Below are 22,117 nucleotides of genomic sequence, written 5' to 3'. Positions count from 1 at the left end.
AATGCTACTTGCTCCTGGCAATTTTTTTATATAATAAAACAAAAGTAAATCACCTTTAAAAACTGGCATTTACTATCTCATTGCGTACCGCTTGGAAATTAGTCATGCTCAAAACATGTAGCAATAAATGAAAAGTATATAAAAAAGCTGCTCTGATGGACTATTACTACAATGCATTTTATACAGTTTCATTTGACGACAGAATAATTGTGACTGACACTGGGACTTAGCAACAGTCCCTCTTCAGTGTCCTTCATACTTACAGAATTTGAACGTCAGTTCCCAAATATCAATTTCCTAAAGCAGTACAACAAAATTCTGAAAAAAAAGAGGAACAAGGAAAAGAACTCAAAAACCTCACTTCTGACAATCAGAAGATTTCCAAGCTCTATGAAGTACAAAACATTTGCACTTTATAAAAATTCAGTGGAAACTGAACGCATAATGTGTATTCATGAGATTATTGATTCAGTTCTTGTTAGTAGCAATTTTTTTGCTTTTATTTTATTTATAAACTCTGTATTTATTGCCAAATGGAAATATTAATGAAGAATACTGTAGCATAGTTCTTAATGAAAATAACATTTTATTTTGAATTATTGGTCGCACAAAAGTGGAAAAAAATTAAATAGAAAATAAAATATTTTTTTCCTAGGGCTTTAATAAGATTACCGATGTATAAATTTTTAACAATTTCATATGCCTTTAGCAAATCTTAATTAACTTTCATCTGAGTAGTGTTCTTGCAAAAAAAAAAAAAAAAAAAAAAAAAAGTTACTTTTATTAGGTTGTTCATTCCAATCAACAGAACCTTAGATGCTGGTAAGTATTTAGCATCTATTAAAGCCTTAAGGTCATCCTGTATGCCACTTGTTGTGCTGAAAGAAATGACTGATAATCCATACCATGCACCATGCTGGCCAACATGTGAGTATGTAAAAATTTAGCTTGCCCTGGGAAGCCTACACTCACTCCTTCAGCCTTTATCAAAACGGCCTGTACAACACAAACAATAAGGGGAGTTATACAACCACTCACTCCAGTTGGGCATTTTTATTTATAAAGTTGGGTTGTACTCTAGTGGAAGACCTCACTGAGGAGAGTTATGATTGTTCGTTACAAATGTTTTGTCAGCATTACTGTCTCGAGTGCTTCCAGTCTCTTTGATTGGTAATTTTTGTGCTAAAAATGAAAGTATGTTCAAAACACTGAAGAATTATGACTGAAGTCGGACTTTTATTCTGATATTTCACACATGAAAGAGCCAGTTACTTCTGTGGAAAAGAAATAAGCAACAAATCTTTAGATCTCTGAAACAAAGGATTCCTTTTCTGACACAAAAAGTAAAATAAATAAAACTGTGTGAAACAAAATGGCTAAGATATAAAGAGTCCATATTCTTTTGCCTCCCTTTTGGTCAAAATTTTTGTGCTCACAAAACAAGTACTACCTACCAGACATTTTTATATAAAAACAATATTTTCCTTAATTTTATACTAACATTTAGAAAACTTACAAGTTCATCTTCTGGTATTGTGATGGTCGTTATGTCTCCATTCTCCAGTTTAAAATTGGACCCCATCTTAGAATTTACAGAACTCTGGAACAGAGAAAACATGGACATTCACTGGGCAATTAAACGTGAGGCATTAATATGTCTCAAGAGGACAAAGTGATATTGCAATCTGTCTGTATCAACATATGTTGGGGACACCCATTTCACCATATGTGGACACGTAAGGAATACTGAGGTTAATACAATCATTTATAATGCAAAACATATAAATTCGTTTGTACATATCCTACTATATATTATTATTATAATAAATATCATCAAAACTTTTAAAGTAATGATGTACGCAATGCACAATTCTAACAATTTATCTTCCACTCACAATTCTTTATCTCTGTCTCTTTCAAGTACAACATATAAATTCACCTGACACACAAATACGTAAGATGGAAAATAATTTTTGTCAGATATATATAATTTTGTACATCTCTATAGCATGATTAAAATAACTTCTGAGCAAGTGGAAGGGAGCACTGATGCACCACACCTACTTTCTAAGTCTGCTTATTAACTGATATCAGTGAAGCATAGTTATGTAATAACTGACAATACTGAGCACATTGCTTATGTTAGTTATTTTGTTATTGTTATTCTTATACACGGGATTAATTAGTACAAAGATGAACTGATAACATGTTGCTCCATTATTTTGAAGTACAGTCTTTCCAAGAAGGTCACGGTCTGCTGCGTCTCCATCTGCCAGGCAGTTTCCATTCAGCAATTTTCCCTGGCCATCCATGATCTGGCATTCTCAACAAATGTGCACATAAGATTAATATCCCATCTATCACTGTTTCGTTTATCCTCATTCTGGCTCTCACTTTGATAGTTTTTTTTCTCAATTCTTGACAGTCAGGCACATCTTTGTGAATAATCCATTTCAGTCTTCCTTCGAGGTCAGCATATAAAGTCCATAGTTTGACCAAACTTTGTACATAATTTCACCTTTCTGGAACTTTTTGCCACTGAGAATCTCCCCCTCCCCCCGCTCCTCCCATCAAATTTCATCATCAGGCATGACATTTTAATTTATTACTTCTTAATTACTTACTGTATTTGCAATACACTTTGTATATAGTATCTAGATATATCACTGAAACTACCTGCAACATCATATCACTGTACGACACACAAATCAGGAGATGTTGTTGTTGTGGTCTTCAGTCCTGAGACTGGTTTGATGCAGCTCTCCATGCTACTCTATCCTGTGCAAGCTTTTTCATCTCCCAGTACCTACTGCAACCTACATCCTTCTGAATCTGCTTAGTGTATTCATCTCTTGGTCTCCCTCTACGATTTTTACCCTCCACGCTGCCCTCCAATACTAAATTGGTGATCCCTTGATGCCTCAGAACATGTCCTGCCAACCGATCCCTTCTTCTGGTCAAGTTGTGCCACAAACTTCTCTTCTCCCCAATCCTATTCAATACTTCCTCATTAGTTATGTGATCTACCCATCTAATCTTCAGCATTCTTCTGTAGCACCACATTTCGAAAGCTTCTATTCTCTTCTTGTCCAAACTATTTATCGTCCATGTTTCACTTCCATACATGGCTACACTCCATATGAATACTTTCAGAAATGACTTCCTGACACTTAAATCAATACTGGATGTTAACAAATTTCTCTTCTTCAGAAACGCTTTCCTTGCCATTGCCAGCCTACATTTTATATCCTCTCTACTTCGACCATCATCAGTTATTTTGCTCCCCAAATAGCAAAACTCCTTTACTACTTTAAGTGCCTCATTTCCTAATCTAATTCCCTCAGCATCACCCGACTTAATTAGACTACATTCCATTATCCTTGTTTTGCTTTTGTTGATGTTCATCTTATATCCTCCTTTCAAGACACTGTCCATTCCATTCAACTGCTCTTCCAAGTCCTTTGCTGTCTCTGACAGAATTACAATGTCATCGGCGAACCTCAAAGTTTTTATTTCTTCTCCATGAACTAGAGTGCAAATTACCCAATTTATATTCATCCAGTGTTTCATAATGAGAACACTTATCAATTTGCAACGAACTTTAAGCATAATTTCAACCCTTTCCTAAACTTTTTCTCACTTATATGCTTAAAAGTAAATATTTAACACATGAACTCATTTGTCAAGAAACCACATGTTAGAAGCTGTTTCATACACAGGAGTATGATTACTTAAAGAGTCAGTGGTTTATGATATTTTCTAGCAGCAAATTGGAAAACTGCTCCATGAGAACTGTAGCTTTCATTTCCTAAAGACAGCCACCTCACTTGTTGGAGCAAAATAGCAGCACACAGTTTGGGATGAAACCACGAGCTGGATCAACATGAAGGGCTTTTATATGGCCACCATCTTCTTCCCTTTCAGTGCAATTCCTCCCCCTCCCCCTGCCCTTTTATCAATGTTTGACACACAGATGTCGCCTAGCCATATGTTATCATCGGATGAAATTCTCCTCATGGCATGCAGACACTATTATCTTCAGACCACTATATTCAGTTCCCCTGATGATAAACTTACAATGGAAAAACTTTTGTGCCTGGAACCCAGCTTATTATAGTAGTTTTGAAGGGTGACACTTCCTCGAAATAACTCTGTTTCTTGGTGACTAAAGAGAAACTTGTTTAACGTAAGGTGCTCCTTGGGCTGCTGACCATATACGAGGTCTGTCTAGAAAGTATCTGACCTTTGATTTTCCTGTGCAAAATAGAGATGATAGTGCAGCGCCCCTGTACACAGTACACAGTAAAAGAAGAGGCCTTTATGCGCATGTGTGAATTTTGTCCCTGCCTTCCAGCGTGTCAGTTGCTGCCTGTTGGTCGCTGAGTGAGGTGCTACACAATGTGTTTGTCGGATTACCAATTCCTGAAGATGACTGAACATGTTGAGCAAAGATACTGCATCAAAGCTTGATGATTCTCAAAAGCGAAACAATTCGTAAGATTCGGCAGGTGTTTGGGGAAGATGCAATGGTGTAACAAAAATTAGGGAGTGCTTCAACCGATTCAAAAATGGCCACACATCAGCGGAGAGTGACCAGCGTTCTGGCAGGCCCCAAACTGCTCAGAGTGCAGCTGTTATTGAGAGCGTGCAAAATTTGGTGATGGCAGATCGTCGTTTGACAATGCGGCAGGTGGCCCAAGAGGTTGGATTGAGTAAAGAGTCTGCACATGCGATATTGCATGATGATTTGAACATACACTAAGTGGCTGCGAAATTCGTGCCCAAGTTGTTGTTGCCGGAACAAAAAGACCTCCATTTTGACGTTGCACAGGACCTTCTGGACACCACCAACACTGATCCTGGCTTTCTGAACACCGTGATAACTGGGGATGAGTCATTGGTGTACGGGTACGACCCAGAAACAAAAAGACAGTTGCAATGGAAGCATCCAGAGTCTTGAAGGCCAAAGAAAGTGCAGCAGGTGAGTAGCAAAATCAAGCTGATGCTGACTGTCTTCTTTGATGTCTGTGGAATTGTGTATCATGAATATGCACCGGAAGGACAAACAGTGACGATGGAGTACTATCAAGATGTTCTCCGGCAACTCCGCAATGCAGTTTGGCACAAAAGACCAGACATGGTGACGGTGAAAAACTGGCAACTGCATCACAACAATGACCCCCCCCCCCCCCCCCCACACACACACACACACACACACATTCATCCCACTTGATCCTAAATTTCTTGGCCAAACATGGAATTACAGCCGTTCACCAACCTCCCTACTCTCCAGACATGGCTCCTTGTGACTTCTGGTTGTTTCCAAAACTGAAGACGCCACTGAAAGGATCCTGTTTTGAGAGTAGAGAAGAGATAATGAGGAACAACAACAGAGCTGAACACCATTCCAAAAGAAGACTTCCAGAGTTGTTTCCAGCAGTGGAAGGATTGGTGGGCTACATGTGTGCAAGCACAAGGGGCTACATGTGTGCAAGCACAAGGGGCCTACTTTGAAGGGGAATGGAGTCCCAACCCCATCGTGTATTCGAAATATTTTTTCTGGTCAAAGATCGGATACTTTTTAGAAAGACCTTGTACATGCATATGTACTGCATTGTGCTGTATTGTGGCCAACTTGGTTATCTGTCTGTCACGACTTGTTATCTTGTCTTATGTTTCCTGGAGAGAATGATCTGGGGATGTGTTATCTTCTTTCCTCTCCTCCTGCTTTTCAGTTCACAGCAGGAATGTTATGTGCAGTGGCTGATCAATCACCATTCTTGAAACTTTTAAAATCATACCTCCACTATTGCACTCCAGTTCAAAGCAATTACACACAGAGCATACAAATTCCCGGCCTTGTCTGTGAACCACAACTTCCCTCTCAATTCTTGATATTTTGAAGCCAGTAAAAGTGTTCTCAGATGGCCTCTTTTATGGCAAACCTTGTCAAATTGCCAATCTGTTATTGTGCCTTTTCAGTGTTGTGGATGTTCATCTTCACCACATCGCTTCAGTTAATTAATGGGTTCTTTCAGGAGAAATTAAGGATTTAACATCACAACACAGTCAAGTTTACTTTTCAGTTAATCTACATTTATTGTTATTAAACACACAATGATCAGCTTGCTTGTAATGTACTGATATATTATGTTGGTGCATAAGTTTGCACTGTTTTTGTTTTGTATGCTGGTATTATGGTAGCTACTAGTTTATTTATTGATTACAATTTTTATTTGTAGTTCACTGTTGCTATTTGAGTTTACTTATTGCCATTTTGTCATTTGGAGATAGTGAGAGGAGTTGTGAACACAAGAAACAGGAGTACCAAGTAGAGAAATCTGAAATTTTCTGACAGCCAGAAACATTGGCGAGTGTATGGGGAAAATGCCAATGGACAGAGCACGGCAAGGAAATGATTTCCTTGTTATAAAGAGGTTCATTTTGACATTAGTGACACTCTACATTCAGGAAGATGAAGTTCATCTAAATCCATTAATCCACAATGACCCAAATCAGTGTACTCAAGAACTGACAAATGGGATGAACTGTGATCATTCCACCATCACATGACATTTGCATGGAATGGAGAAGGTTCAGTAATTGGGTGTATGGATGCCACATGCTCTAAGCCAAAACCACAAAAATTAGTGGGTGGCCATATGTGCACCTTTTCTCGCTCGTCACCAACTAGCTCGCGAACACAGAACATTCCTATCCTGTAACATTATTGCTGACAAGAAATGGTTCTTTATGCTAACATAAAGAAAAGAAAGGAATGTCTGAGCCCAAACAAAGCAGCAATTTCCCATACAAAGACCTGCATGCATACACAAAAGGTAATGTTACACGCCTAGTGGAACACTGATGGTGTGGTGTACTATGAATTGCTTCTCCGTAGTGTAACCACCACGACTGACATTTATTGTCAATAACTGAGACGTCCTGTACACAAAATCCGAGACCAACGACCAGGAACACTGCGTGAAGTGACTCTACTTCATAACAACTCCCGACCACATTTTGTTATACTGACTAAAAACACTATACACGAGTTCGTTGGGAAGTCGTTCCGCACCCACCTTATTCACTTGATATTGTGCCCTCAGATTTTTACCTTTTCTGCTCTCTTTCAACCACCTTTTAAGGAATATCCTTTCTGGACAAAAATGCGCTCCAAACATTGCTTGACGAGTTCTTTATCTCAATAACATATGATTTCTACAATAGCAGGATTGAAAAGATATCCCAGTGTTGGCAGACCGTGTAAACAGCAAAGCAGAATATATTTTTGATGACTAAAGTCTCTGTTATGTGCATCTGTTGTGTTTGTTAAACTTATGGAAAATGCTACGAACTTGTGCACCACCCAACAGATTTCACAACACAGGCTGGTAAGCTACACAGAAGACAAGTTGTGTCACACAAGTTAACAACCGGCAACAAATTAGAATGGACACAGAAGTACGGCCATACTGGGGGCACAGCGAAAACCCCCCCTCCCAAGATGCAAGAATAATTGAAAAAATCCAAGATGGATACATAGTTTAACAATTAAACATGTGTTCACCCATCCCTCTCGGGTTCTTATCTTTGTATCTTCTCCCTTACCCTCGTCCTGTGACTAAATGAACACTGCTGTCACACTGTCAACACTACAGTGTCATTTAGGTTAAGTACAGGGTCTGGCAAAAAGACTTCCCATTTTTGGAGAGACCACCGTGCGAGTTGTGGTGGTGATGCTGATGTGGAGGAGGTATCAATCGATAGCAGTATATGTCGCATTTCCAGCAGACATAATGGCTCAGGTAGTTGAGCATTCTACATTTGTCGTGGATGAGTACATTCGTACTGATGGTTCTTCGATTATTGTGATTGGTTTGAACTTGGCTGAGATGAGTCTCTTCCTGATAGAAAAACTACTGGAGTTTGGGTATCGAGCTTTGGAGCATCAGGTTCTGCACTGAGAAGATCTACTGGCCGCCCCTGAACTGTAACAAAGCCAGAAAACGGTGTGTGTGAGTGTGCCTATCCAGTAATCTCCAAAGTGCAGCCACCCTAGGACTGTCTGATAGAAGTGTAAGAAGAATCTTGCATAGACACCTTCACATCACTCATAAAAAATGATGGCTACCAAAGAATTAAGCGAGAGAGATTTTGCAATTTTCAGAGCTGTGTGTGAGGAAATTCTTCAGAACATTGTGCCTGACACTGTATTGATTTCTTCTTTTGAGGTCCACTTCCACTTAAAGGATACAATAAATAAACAAAATTTCTGCCACTGGGCAGCAGAAAACCCTCAGAAATCAGAAACTTTGTCACCGAGCATTTCACAGCCACCTTGTGACAGTTTGCCAAAGACCTTGCCACAGTGGTAACACCAGTTCCTGTCCGATCACCAAAGTTAAGTGCTGTTGGGTTTGGCTAGCACTTCATTGACTGATCATATGGGTCTGCTAAGTGCTGTTGGCAAACGGAGTGCACTCACCTCTTGTGAGGCCAACTGAGGATCTACTTGATTGAGAAGTAGCAGCTCCAGTCACAAAAATTGACAAAGGTACAAGTCTATTATGTTTTAGCAAAAGTAAAGAAAATACAAAAACACAATAGGCAGTGAACCAATAATCAAAAATGGCAAAATGACAATACTGTTTTATGAACTGTGAGTCTTACTGTGCACTGGGATTTCCAAATTCTACTTAGAATTTTCTGGAATGTTAAATTTCCTAACTTAAATATTTTGCTATTTAAAGCAAACAATCAATTTTTGAAAATATAATGTAACTGGCTAGATATAAAAACCACAGAACGGTAGCAGGGGAACACACATATAACGATATTGAAATCTGCAAGTTTTTCATGTCGGTGCGTATTTCTTCTGACAGAAGTGAGGAAAGGAAGAGGTGAAGGAAAAGGACTGGTTATGCTTAGGAAATGGGGAGAGTTTGGAAAAGTTGCCAAGAATCCCACGTTAGGGGAGACTTACCGGACGGGATGAGAAGGAAAGATTGATTATTGGGCACTGCACTGGATGAGACGTGAAAACCTAAGAGCTTCAAAACGGAAGATGGGTAATACCCAATACAGAGATTACCAACTGAACGTTGTGCACGAGTTAGTAAGAGTGGAAAGCTATGCGCATTCTGTATTCTGTGTGGTAGAGGTGGGAGGCCAGGGAAAAATAGACACATCAAAAAATAAAACATACAGAAAACTATTAAGGCAGTGAAGAAAGCAATAGTAGTAGTAGTAGTAGTAGTAGTTGTTGTTGTTACGATCTTAAGTCCGAAGACCGGTTTGATGCACCTCTCCATGCTACTCTACCTTGTGCAAGCCTCTTCATCTCCGATGAACTACAGCTACCTACATCCTTCTGAATCTGCTTACTGTATTCATCTCTTGGTCTCCCTCTATGATTTTTACCACCCACACTTACCCCAATACTAAATTGGTGATACCTTGACGTCTCAGAATGTGTCCTACCAACCTATCCCTTCTTTTGGTCAAGCTGTGCCACAAATTCCTTGTCTCCCCAATTCTATTCAGTACTTCCTCATTAGTACCATGATCGACCCATTCATTAGTAACATGACCAAGACGTCTACTCTTTAGCATTCTTCTGTAGCATCGCATTTAGAAAACTTCTATTCTCTTTTTATCAAAACTGTTTATCATCTATGTTTCACTTCCATACATGGCTACACTCCAGACAAATAACTTCAGAAAAGACTTCCTAACTCTTAATCTATATTTGATATTAACAAATTTCTTGCATTGCCAGTCTACATTTTATATCTTCTCTACTTCAGCCATCATAAGTTATTTTGCTGCCCAAATAGCAAAACTCATCTACTACTCTAAAAAAGTGTCTTGTTTCCTAATCTAATTCCCTTAGCATCACTTGATTTAATTGACTACATTCCATTATCTTTGTTTTGCTTTAGTTGATGTTCATCTTATAACCTCCTTTCAAGACACTGTCCATTCTGTTCAATTGCTCTTCCAAGACCTTTGCTGTCGCTGATAGAGTGACAATGTCATCAGCAAACCTCAAAGTTTTTATTTCTTCTCCCTGAACTTTAATTCCTACTCCAAATTTTTCTTTCGTTTCCTTTACTGCTTTTTCAACATACATATTGAATAATATTTGGGATAGGCTACTCCCTGTGTCACTCCCTTCTGAACCACTGCTCTTTCATGCCCCTCGACTCTTATAAATGCCATCTCGTTTCTATATAAGTTGCAAATAGTGTTTTGCTCCCTGTGTTTTACCCCTGCTACCTTCTGAATTTCAAAGAGAGTATTCCAGTTAACACTGTCAAGAGCTTTCTCTAAGTCCACAAATGCTGTAAATGTAGATTTGCCTTTCCTTAACCTATCTTCTAAGATAAGTTATAGGGGCAGTATTGCATAGTCTTCCTACATTTCTCTGGAACCCAAACTGATCTTCCCCAAGGTCCATTTCTACCAGTTTTTTTTTTCCATTCTTCTGAAGAGAATTCATGTTAGTATTTTGCAACCATGATTTATTAAAGTGACTTCAGTAATATTCACACTTGTCAGCAACTGCTTTCGTTGGAATTGGAATTACTACATTCTTCTTGAAATCTGAGGGTATTTCACCTGTCTCATACATCTTGCACACCAGATGGAAGATTTTTGTCATGGCTGGCTCTCCCAAGGCTGTCAGTAGTTCTAACAGAATATAGTCTACTCCCGAAACCTTGTTTCGACTTAGGTCTCTCAGAGCTTTGTCAAATTCGTCTCACAGTATCATATCTCCCATCTCATCTTCATCGATGTACACATCCCTTTCTATGGTATTGCTTTCAAGTTCATCTCCCTTGTATAGACCCTCTACAAACTCCTTCCACTTTTCAGCTTTCCCTTCTTTGCTTAGGACTTGTTTACCAGTTGAGCTGTTGATATTCAATCAGCTGCTTCTCTTTTCCCCAAAGGCATCTTTAATTTTCCTGTACGCAGTATCTGTCTTTCCCCTAGTGAAATATCCTTACATTTGTCCTCTAGCCATTCCCGCTTAGCAATTTTGTTCTTCCTGTCAATCTCCTTTTTTAAACATTTGTATTCCCTTTCAGCTGATCATTTGCTATATTTTTATATTTTCTCCTTTCATCAATTAAGTTCAATATCTCTAGTGTTACCCAAGGATTTCTACTAGCCCTCATCTTTTTACCTACTTAATCCTCGGCTGCCTTCACTATTTCATCTCTTAAGGCTATCCATTCGTCATCTTCTGTATTCCTTTCCCCCCTTCCAGTCAACTGTTGTATAATGCTCCCTCTGAAGCTCTCAACAATCTCTGGTTCTTTCAACTTATCTAGGTCCCATCTCCTTAATTTCCTACCTTTCCCAATTCTTTCAATTTTAATCTACAGTTCATAACCAATAAAATGTGGTCAGAGTCCACATCTGCTGCTGGAAATGTCTTACAATTTAAAATCTTGTTCCCAAATCTCTGTCTGACCATTATATAATCAATCTGAAACTGTCCAGTGTCTCCAGGTCTCTTACACATACACAACCTTCTTTTATCATTCTTAAAAAAAGTGTCAGCCATGATTAAATTACGCTCTGTGCAAAATTCTAACAGGTGGCTTTCTCTTTCATTCCTTCCCCCCCCCCCCCCCCCCCCCCCAAGTCCATATGCACCTATTATTTTTCCTTCTCTTCTTTTCCTGCTATCGAATTCCAGTCTCCTTTAACTATCTGAATAATTTCTTTTATATCATCACACCTTTCTTCAAAATCTTCATCATCTGCAGGGCTAGGTGGTATGTAAACTTGTACTACTGTGGTAGCTGTGGGCTTTATGTCTATTAATAGCTTGCCTGTATTCCTATTTTCTTATTCATTATTAACCCTACTCCGGCATTGCCTCTATTTGATTAGGTATTTATAGCCCTTTGTTGTTCACCTGTCCAGAAGTCCTGTTGCTCTCGCCATCAAACTTCACTAATTCCCACTATATCTAATTTCAGCCTACCCATCTCCCTTTTTAAAATCTCTAACCTACCTGCTCAATTAAGGGATCTAACATTCCATGCTCCGATCCACAGAATATCAGTTTTGTTTCTCTTGACGATGACATCCTGAGTAGTTGGCACCTGAAGATCTGAATGGGGGACTATTTTACCTCCTGAATATTTTACCCAAGAGGATGCCATCTTCATTTAACCATAAAGTATAGCTGCATGTCCTCACGAAAAACTGCAGCTGTAAATTCCCCTTGCTTTCAGCTGTTCACTGTACCAGCACAGCAAGGGCATTTTGGTTGATGTTACAAGGCCAGATCAATAAATCAATCATTGAGACCGTTGCCTCTGCAACTACTGAAAATGCCCCTCTTCAGGTATCACACATTTGTCTGGCCTCATACAGATATCCCTCTATCGTGGTTGTACAGATAGCACAGTTGCCTGTATCGCTGAGGCACACAAGCCACCCCACCAATGGCAAGGTCCTTGGTTCATGCAGGGTGAGAATTGAGGACATACTGTAACGCTAGTTCCAACCTGCGGAGTTCTGAGAAACTGGTGTCTGGGGGTGAATCCAGATGGCAACTGTGGTGAAACAAGCACCAAGGTCACAACTGTCGTGTTGTAGAGCATGCTCTGCAACAGGATATTGTGTGTTGCCAGTATACACTCTCTGCCTACGTTCATTCATCTTAACTGGTAAGCTGGTGGTAGTAATGCCGATGTAAAAGGCTGAACAGTGTTTACATAACAGCTAGTATATGACATGCCATTTCACAGGTGGCTGACCCTTTGATAGTACATATTTTTCCAGTTATAGACCTGATGTTGGTGGGGTAGGAGGATGCACAGGGCAAGTATTGCAGCAGGGATGGTATGGGAGGGCCACGAAAAGCTATTCTACGTATGGTGGGCAAAATGTCAGACAGAATGGATCTCATTTCGGGGCAAAATTTTAGAAATTCACAGCATTGTTGAAGTAGCTGATTAATACAGTCAAGACCTGGACAGCACAAGAAGGGTAGCCCTATGTAGTTTTTTGAAGGGATCAGCAGTATCAGGATTGGACGTGATGGCCCAGGGAATCTGCTTTTGAGCTATGCTTGTGGGGTAATTATGTCCAATGAAGGCTGAGGTGAGAATGGTAGTGTAATGCTGTGAAAAAATGAAATGATCGTATGGCATTGTTGGCCGGGATGTCCCAGTCGGGTTTGGCCGCCAAGTGCAAGACTTATTTCAGTCGGAGGCACATTGGGCGACTTGCGGCCGACGATGAGGATGAAATGATGATGAGGACAACACAACATCCAGTCCCCGAGCGGAGAAAATCTCTAACCCGGCCAGGAATCGAACTCAGGCCCAGTGCAAGGGAGGCAAGCACGTTAACACCCAGCTAAGCAAGCAGACAGTGTAATATGCCGTAAAAAGTCTGCATCTGAACAAATATATTTGCTTGTGGGTTTTCACAGCCAGTCAAACAGTAGACGTTCTTCCTCCTGACGTTTTGTTGCCGACTGCGGGTAACATCTTCCAAGGTGAGTCAATGACTGGCTGCTGGGCCATGGAGGTCCCGTTTGTACAGACCTCATAGAGAGCGCCACCACTCATCACATGCTGTCGACACTGAATCTATCTCCGACCAACGTCATTACTCTCGATCGCAGGTAATCGACTGTCACAATGTTGGAACAAAGTCGACCGCCGTATCTTATCTAACTTTAAGCCTTCTTCTTTTCTGTTAAAATTATTGTGGTGTTCACAAAATTTTTTGGTTGTTTCAGTAATTAAACAGGCAGATGAGACTTGGGTGTTATTAAAACATTGGCACGGAAGGTTTAATTAATGAAATGCCGAGACTGTATGGGAGGGTACATCTGACATAGAAAGGATGGCAATTGTCAAAATGTAAGTACTGTTGTTTGTTAGTAGATTTAATGTGAACAAAAATGTGTAGCTGACCTTCAGTTAGGATGAGATCAATGTCAAGGAAAGTAGCTGGGATTCGGTATGTCAAATTTGATTGGCAGAATGTCTTTAGAGATTCCAAAAATTTTAACAGGTCAGACTCGTCATGAGTCCATACATCCCACCTCGTCACGAGTCCATACATCCCAAGAAAGCCCTCTCCAAGCATCCCACGAAAAGGTTGGCATAGGAAGGAGTGATCCTGGTTGGCATGGCCGTGCCCCTGATCTATTTGTATGTCTGGACCTCAAAGATAAACTACTTGTCAGGAAGTATGTTCAAGATGAACAGGAAGAACGTCATACATTCAGGATCAGGTGGACACTGACTGAGGAAATGTTCAGCAGCCGACAGACCATGTATGTGGGGGATGTTGGTATTGAGGGAGATGGCATCAATGGTGACAAGTATGGTGTGTGGTGGGAGTGGGGTGGGCACAGATTTCAGACGATCTAGGAAATGGTTAGTGTCTTTAATACAGGAGGGAAGTCTTTGTATTACAGGTTGCAGGTATTAAGGCAGATATAAGTTTGTTGGGTGCTCTGAAGCCAACAACTATTAGACGAGCGGGGTGGTTGGGTTTGTTGATCGCAGGAAGAAGTTAAAAGGTGGGGGAGGGTGGTTTGGGGTGGGGTAATAACTTCTATGGACTGATGTGTTAGTCCTTGTGAGGGGCCCTGGGGTTTTAAGGAGGGACTATAGGTTAGTTTTTATCACAAGGATTGGATCTCGATGGCAGATGCTACATAGAGGTGTCAGACAACTTGTGTAGGCCCTCACTTACATACTCCTGTCAGTCAAGTACCACAGTGTTACACTCATTGTCTGCTGGAAGGATAATGAAACCAGTTTTTAGGGAATGAAGAGGACAGGTTATGGTCATGTTGTAGAGACCAGTGGAAGGTTTGTGAAGCAATGACGGATGTTACACATTCTTGAGGTAGTGGTCGTGGATCAAGTTGGGACCTTGGACTTCTGTACATATCTGTGGAAGGGTTGTGAAGCAATGATGAATGTTAGGCATTCTTGGAAGGCTTGTAAAAGATTATTTTGAGGTAACAGTTGTGGCTCAAGTTGAGACCGTGGACTTTCACCTATCCAATTACGTTACATTAAAAGCATACATTTTTGTAATCAGAAAAATCACGGTTGCAAAACTACGAGAACAGAAATTTGACAGGAGCTCATTTTAAAGTTTGAATGTTCTGAAATACGATAATTTTTGAAGAAGTATAACTTTTTGGAAATGTAAGATGTTTGTATCAACATGGAGAATGAGGGCTTTTCAATTACTGCACGTCGATCCTAAAACAAGCAGTTTTTAATGGGGTTGAATTTTGAAGAGCACACTGTATTAATGAAGCATAAATTTAGAACATTTATCAAAGAAAACTAACTATATTGTTACAATAAGACATCCGAAAAGCATGCACTGAGTTATGAAGTTCAGTGACATACAGCATGGATAAGAATTTGAAAATTTCATGTACTCCAGCTATGTACATGGAATATATAATAGAAAACACGAAACAAAAAAAAAAATTAAGAAATGAAATAATAGCAAGTGGAATTATTTTACCATGCTACATTTCAACATCATATTGAGACAATAAAACTGTTACTATACCAATGCCAAAACAAATACAAGTTTACACAAACGGTGACAAAACCTCAGAAAAGCCCCCTCCACCAGAGCAAAGCATCAAAATTAGAAAGTTACTTTAATCATATAATATCATGAAATGAATTTGTACTGGCCGACCTTTCTCTTGTACTAATTAACATGATATCAAGTACTATTCTTCTAACTCTAAAAACCATTGTGTGCAGATGGTACATCAATTTTGTGCAAACACACAGCCCACGATTGTCTAGAGGTAGGGTGAAACAGGGTTACAAAATGAAATAGTCAAATTCTTCAATAAAAGCCATTTAAATGTACCTACTATAAAGACTGTAACAACGGTTCTGCAAACACACAGCACGTGATGATCTAGAGGTAGGGTGAAACAGGGTTACAAAATGAAATAGTCAAATTCTTCAATAAAAGCCATTTAAATGTATCTACTATAAAGACTGCAACAACGGTTCTGCAAACACACAGCCCATGATGGTCTAGAAGTAGGGTGAAACAGGGTTACAAAATTAAATAGTCAAATTCTTCAATAAAAGCCATCTAAATGTATCTACTATAAAGACTGCAATAATGAAATTTAACATCAAGAGACTTACACAGTTTTGTGTGAAGTTATCCATACATAATGGCATTGTAAAAATGAAAAACTGGACAAAATTTTTGGTAATTACAATCCAAGACAACCTCAAAACACAAGTAAACAGTGGAAGCTCTAGGTTGGAGTATCAACAGTTTAGGAAAAGATAAACTGCTGCTTACCATAAAGATGACACATTAAGTTGCAGACGGGCACAATTAAAATCTTACGACCAGAGCCTTCGTCAGAAAAAGAAAGGGAAACATACACAAGTAAGCACACCTCCGCACACAGGACAGCTCAGACCAGCATGCAACTTTCATGTGGAGCGGAAGCAGCAATCTGGAGTTGGGCGGGGAAGGAGGAGGGATATCATGGTACGGGGTAGGGTGAGAGAGGAGCCCTGTCTGGCAGAGGGTGCAGGGACTAGACTGTCAACTAAAACTAAACTCCTCCTGAACAGGCCACGAAGGCCCAACAGTACCGACCGGCCGCCATGTCACCCTCAGCCCACAGGCATCACTGGATGTGGATATGGAGGGGCACGTGGTCAGCACACAGCTCTCCCAGCCACGTGTCAGTTTCTGAGACTGGAGCCGCACTTCTCAATTGAGTATCTCCTCAGTTTGCCTCACAAGGGTCGAGTGCACCCCGCTTGCCAACTGCACTCGGCAGACCAGATGGTCATCCATCCGAGTGCTAGCCCAGCCCGATAGTGCTTAGCTTCGGTGATCAGATGGGAACCGGTGTTACCACTGCGGCAAGGCCGTTGGCTAGACTGCCAACAGGTACATCTGTATCTACAGCTACACTCTGCAAACCACAATGAAGTGCATGGCAGAGGGTACGTCTCACTGTACCAGTTATCAAAGTTTCTTCCTATTCCATTCCATCACAGAACAATACAGATCTGGTAATTGTGTCTGGTGACATGCCCTCGCGATTGCAAGTAATGGATTTTGTTGTGAACAGACCTTTAAATGCAAACATTTTTAGGTTATGCTTTTCTGTGACTGTTATTGACATTGAAATGACGTTTAAAGTGAACAGACCATTTAAGACTCACCTGTGACTGCTTTACAGTGAGTGGCCTTCAGGGAGACCATGTCCTCAATCCAAGAGTGGAGCTAAACAAACCCTTAGTGGCTGAGCTGGGCCAGTGGATCCTTACTGCCAGGGGCAGAATCTTAACTAATTCTATAATGAAAGGATTCAAAAAGTGGTGTGTATCTAAATGCTATGGATTCCTCAGTAGAGATTTAATATGGGAGAAGGGCCAGGAAGAAAGAAATGGCAATAGGCCTACAAATGAAAATGATGATACACATGGTGGTGGTGACGATGATTAAAAACACTAGTACCACAATATACTCACTTAACAACGAAATTCGCTACTTACCATATAGCGGAGAAGCAGAGTCGAAGATAGGCACAACAAAAAGACTGTCACAAACATAGCTTTCGGCCAGAAAGGCCTTCGCCAAAATCAGATGACAGACACACACACACACACACACACACACACACACACACACACACACACATGTGCGCACGCAAACACAGCTCACACACACAACTGCACTCTGAGGCAACTGAGGCCACACTCACAATATCATTCATTACATTGTTACATTCCATCCTAGATTTCCCATTGTTTGAAAGTATTCACTTAAATAACCAGGCAAATAGGAAGTGAAGATAAAAATTAATGCAAATCTATTTTTGTTTATTTTATATCACCTTGTGTTATCAAAATGTAAACAATGAATAAATGGCATAAGTTTAAAATGGGTATAATGTTAAGATTTTTAGGTAGATAAATTACATCAAGAAAACATTATGCACTTCTGATTAGTCAGAATATGTAAGAAAAATTGGGGGTTGTCTTATAGTTGGATGAATACGGTATGCTGATGTATTACTAATATGCAAATATCTAATGCAAGTAACAAGAGTTACAAGTTTTCAAAATATTAAAAGTTTAATTAAAGGAAGGCCATAAATAATATCCACGTACCGAATATAACAAAGATTGCAGAAAATAATTTGTCCAAAGTGTAAATTAATTAGCGCCTCAAGCACTGAGGAACAGGAAAATTCGTCTCTGATGCTTTGATAATGAATGTATAAAAAATTCATCTCTGGTTGACACTACTGTAATGGGGAAAAAATGCTAATTTGATACTGTTAACCTACTATAGTAGTACAAGTTTATATGCAAACTATCTCTGCAGATGATGAAGAATTTGATGAAATGTATGATGAGATAAAAGAAATTATTCAGGTAGTGAAGGGAGACGAAAATTTAATAGTCATGGATGGCTGAAATTCGATAGTAGGAAAAGGGAGAGAAGGAAACATAGTAGGTGAATATGGATTGGGGGTAAGAAATGAAAGAGGAAGCCGTCTGGTAGAATTTTGCACAGAGAATAACTTAATCATAGCTAACACTTGGTTCAAGAATCATAAAAGAAGGTTGTATACACAGAAGAATCCTGGAGATACTAGAAGGTTTCAGACAGATTATATAATGGTCAGACAGAGATTTAGGAACCAGGTTTTAAATTGTAAGACATTTCCAGAGGCAGATGTAGACTCTGATCACAATATATTGGTTATGAACTGTAGATTAAAACTGAAGAAACTGCAAAAAGGTGGGAATTTAAGGAGATGGGACCTGGATAAGCTGACTAAACCAGAGGTTGTACAGAGTTTCAGGGAGAGCATAAGGGAACAATTGACAGGAATGGGGAAAAGAAATACAGTAGAAGAAGAACGGGTAGATCTGAGGGCTGAAGTAGTGAAGGCAGCAGAGGATCAAGTAGGTAAAAAGACGAGGGCTAGTAGAAATCCTTGGGTAACAGAAGAAATATTGAATTTAATTGATGAAAGGAGAAAATATAAAAATGCAGTAAATGAAGCAGTCAGAAAGGAATACAAATGTCTCAAAAATGAGATCAACAGGAAGTGCAAAATGGCTAAGCAGGGATGGCTACAGGACAAATGTAAGGATGTAGAGGCTTATCTCACTAGGGGTAAGATAGATACTGCCTACAGGAAAATTAAAGATTGGAGAAAAGAGGACCACTTCTATGAACATCAAGACCTCAGATGGAAACCCAGTTCTAAGCAAAGAAGGGAAAGCAGAAAGATGGAAGGAGTATATAGAGGGTCTATACAAGGGTGATGTAATTGAGGACAATATTATGGAAATGGAAGAGGATGTAGATGAAGATGAAATGGGAGATACAATACCGCGTGAAGAGTTTGACAGAGCACTGAAAGATCTGAGTCGAAACAAGGCTCGGGAGTAGACAACATTCCATTAGAACTACTGACGGTCTTGGGAGAGCCAATCCTGACAAAACTCTACCATCTGGTGAACAAGATGTATGAGACAGGTGAAATACCCTCAGACTTCAAGAAGAATATAATAATTCTAATCCCAAAGAAAGCAGGTGTTGACAGATGTGAAAATTACCGAACTATCAGTTTAATAAGTCACAGCTGCAAAATACTAATGCAAATTCTTTACAGACGAATGGAAAAACTGGTAGAAGCCGACCTCGGGGAAGATCAGTTTGGATTCCGTAGAAATGTGGGAACACGAGAGGCAATACTGACCTTACGACTTAGCTTAGAAGAAAGATTAAGGAAAGGTAAACCTACGTTTCTAGCATTTGTAGACTTAGAGAAAGTTTTTGACAATGTTGACTGGAATACTCTCTAGAGAACGTTTTTGACAATGTTGACTGGAATACTCTCTTTCTAATTGTAAAGGTGGCAGGGGTAAAATATAGGGAGCAAAAGGCTATTTACAATTAGTACAGAAACCAGATGGCAGTTATAAGAGTCGAGGGACATCAAAGGGAAGCAGTGGTTGGGAAGGGAGTGAGACAGGGTTGTAGCCTCTCCCCGACGTTATTCAATCTGTGTATTGAGCAAGCAGTAAAGGAAACAAAACAAAAATTCAGATGGTATTAAAATCCGCAGAGAATAAAAAAATAATCTTTGAGGTTCTCGATGACTTTGTAATTCTGTCAGAGACAGCAAAGGACTTGGAAGAGCAGCTGAACGGAATGGACAGTGTCTTGATAGGAGGATATAAGATGAACATCAACAAAAGCAAAACGAGGATAATGGAACGTAGTCAAATTAAATCGGGTGCTGCTGAGGGAATTAGATTAGGAAATGAGACACTTAAAGTAGTAAAGGAGTTTTGCTGTTTGGGGAGCAAAATAACTGATGATGGTCAAAGTAGAGAGGATATAAAATGTAGACTGGCAATGGCAAGGAAAGCGTTTCTGAAGAAGAGAAATTTGTTAATATCGAGTATAGATTTAAATGTCAGGAAGTCGTTTCTGAAAGTATTTGTATGGAGTGTAGACATGTATGAAAGGGAAACATGGACAATAAATAGTTTGCACAAGAAGAGAATAGAAACTTTAGAAATGTGGTGCTACAGAAGAATGCTGAAGATTAGATGTGTACATCACATAACTAATGAGGAGGTATTGAATAGAACTGGGGAGAAGAGGAGTTTGTGGCACAACTTGACTAGAAGAAAGAATCGGTTAGTAGGACATGTTCTGAGGCATCAAGGGATCACCATTTTAGTATTGGAGTGCAGCGTGCAGGGTAAAAATCGTAGAGGGAGACCAAGAGATGAATACACTAAGCATATTGAGAAGGATGTAGGTTGCAGTAGGTACTGGGAGATGAAGAAGCCTGCACAGGATAGAGTAGCATGGAGGGCTGCATCAAACCAGTCTCAGGACTGAAGACCACAACAACAACAACCTATGCTGCTGAGCAAGTTACAATAGTATCTCGATGTTAGTAACAAGCATTCCCTACAGGAACCTGTAACTATAAAGATAAGAAACATAATACAACTCTTTATTTACATAAGTAACTGCACAAAATATACTGTTCGCAATACAGAACTACATGGTCACACAGCACGAGGCACAGAAAGATTCAAGTAGAGGTAGCATGCAGCATTTATCCCGAGGTGGTGAGGCATGCACAGGATAGGCTAGCATGGAGAGATGTAGCAAACCAGTTTTCAGGCTGAATACCAAAACAACAAACAATAACAACAACAAATATAAGTCTCTATATCTACTCATTGTCGGAGCTGCTGAAACCATTATTTTTCCAACCATTTGTGCAACTGTAACATCTGTATTGATACATCCTATACCAAACTATATAGAACTTGACCTCAGAAAAAAATAGGAATCAATTGAATCAGAGAGAACTTACCAGCCGTTCTCCAAAACTGGATGGCTCACAATACGGCAGGAATTCATCGCAGAACGAATAGTCCTGTAACAAATGAGATTGTAGCAATGGTGATCAAAGGTCTTGAGTATTAGGAGTGAGTTAGTTTTATGTTCCACAGATTATATGTATGTTTTATCATTATGATGTGGAATGAGTCATTTTCACTTTTATTACACATTCGTATGTAGATACATGGCCAAAGGTTCATTGTTTACAAGTGTTTTTTTTTTTTTTAAACTTTTGCAGTTTCTTTTCAAATTTTACTTTGCTGTCAGACATTTTATATCACTGCAATGTTACCAAACGTTTTTGTTGCAACATTGTTCAGCCCTTTTCGTGCCAAAGACAATCTTAATGTGCATTAATGAATGGCATTTGTTCTTCTTGTACTGTAATTATGTACAGTATTGTTCCTTTTGAACACAGTGTGTTACAACAAATTTCATGTGGGAATAAATAGATTGCAAAGTAGTAGTCAGAATGCTCGACTCCTTAAAGATGATCTTGGATGAACACTACATATTATTCTTACAGCACATTTGAGTAACAAAAACTTACTTTGTTGAAGATGACTCACCCCAAAACATTATTACCATTTGCTTACCACTCATTATATTTATCATTGGTATAATACCCCACCATGCGCAGAACTAA

The 22,117-nt window shown here is 39.5% G+C and overlaps 1 protein-coding gene and 1 pseudogene across 1 annotated transcript in view; both read right to left on the bottom strand.

Moving 5' to 3' along the window:
• The window catches only part of LOC124553360 (zinc finger protein 664-like), a 176,056-nt gene that overhangs the window by 101,871 nt on the left and 52,068 nt on the right, over positions 1-22,117 (bottom strand). Inside the window, exons 3-4 of the mRNA XM_047127233.1 lie at positions 21,443-21,505; positions 1,517-1,600 (exon numbers count right to left, since the gene is read on the bottom strand). Coding sequence (XP_046983189.1) covers positions 1,517-1,600; positions 21,443-21,505 — 147 coding nt within the window. The remainder of the gene's footprint in view (positions 1-1,516; positions 1,601-21,442; positions 21,506-22,117) is intronic.
• LOC124554306 lies at positions 16,831-16,948 on the bottom strand (annotated as a pseudogene).

This window comes from Schistocerca americana, chromosome 11, assembly GCF_021461395.2.
Source record: "Schistocerca americana isolate TAMUIC-IGC-003095 chromosome 11, iqSchAmer2.1, whole genome shotgun sequence".
Classification (NCBI taxonomy): Eukaryota; Metazoa; Arthropoda; class Insecta; order Orthoptera; family Acrididae; genus Schistocerca; species Schistocerca americana.
This window is presented reverse-complemented; position numbering and strand designations above follow the sequence as displayed.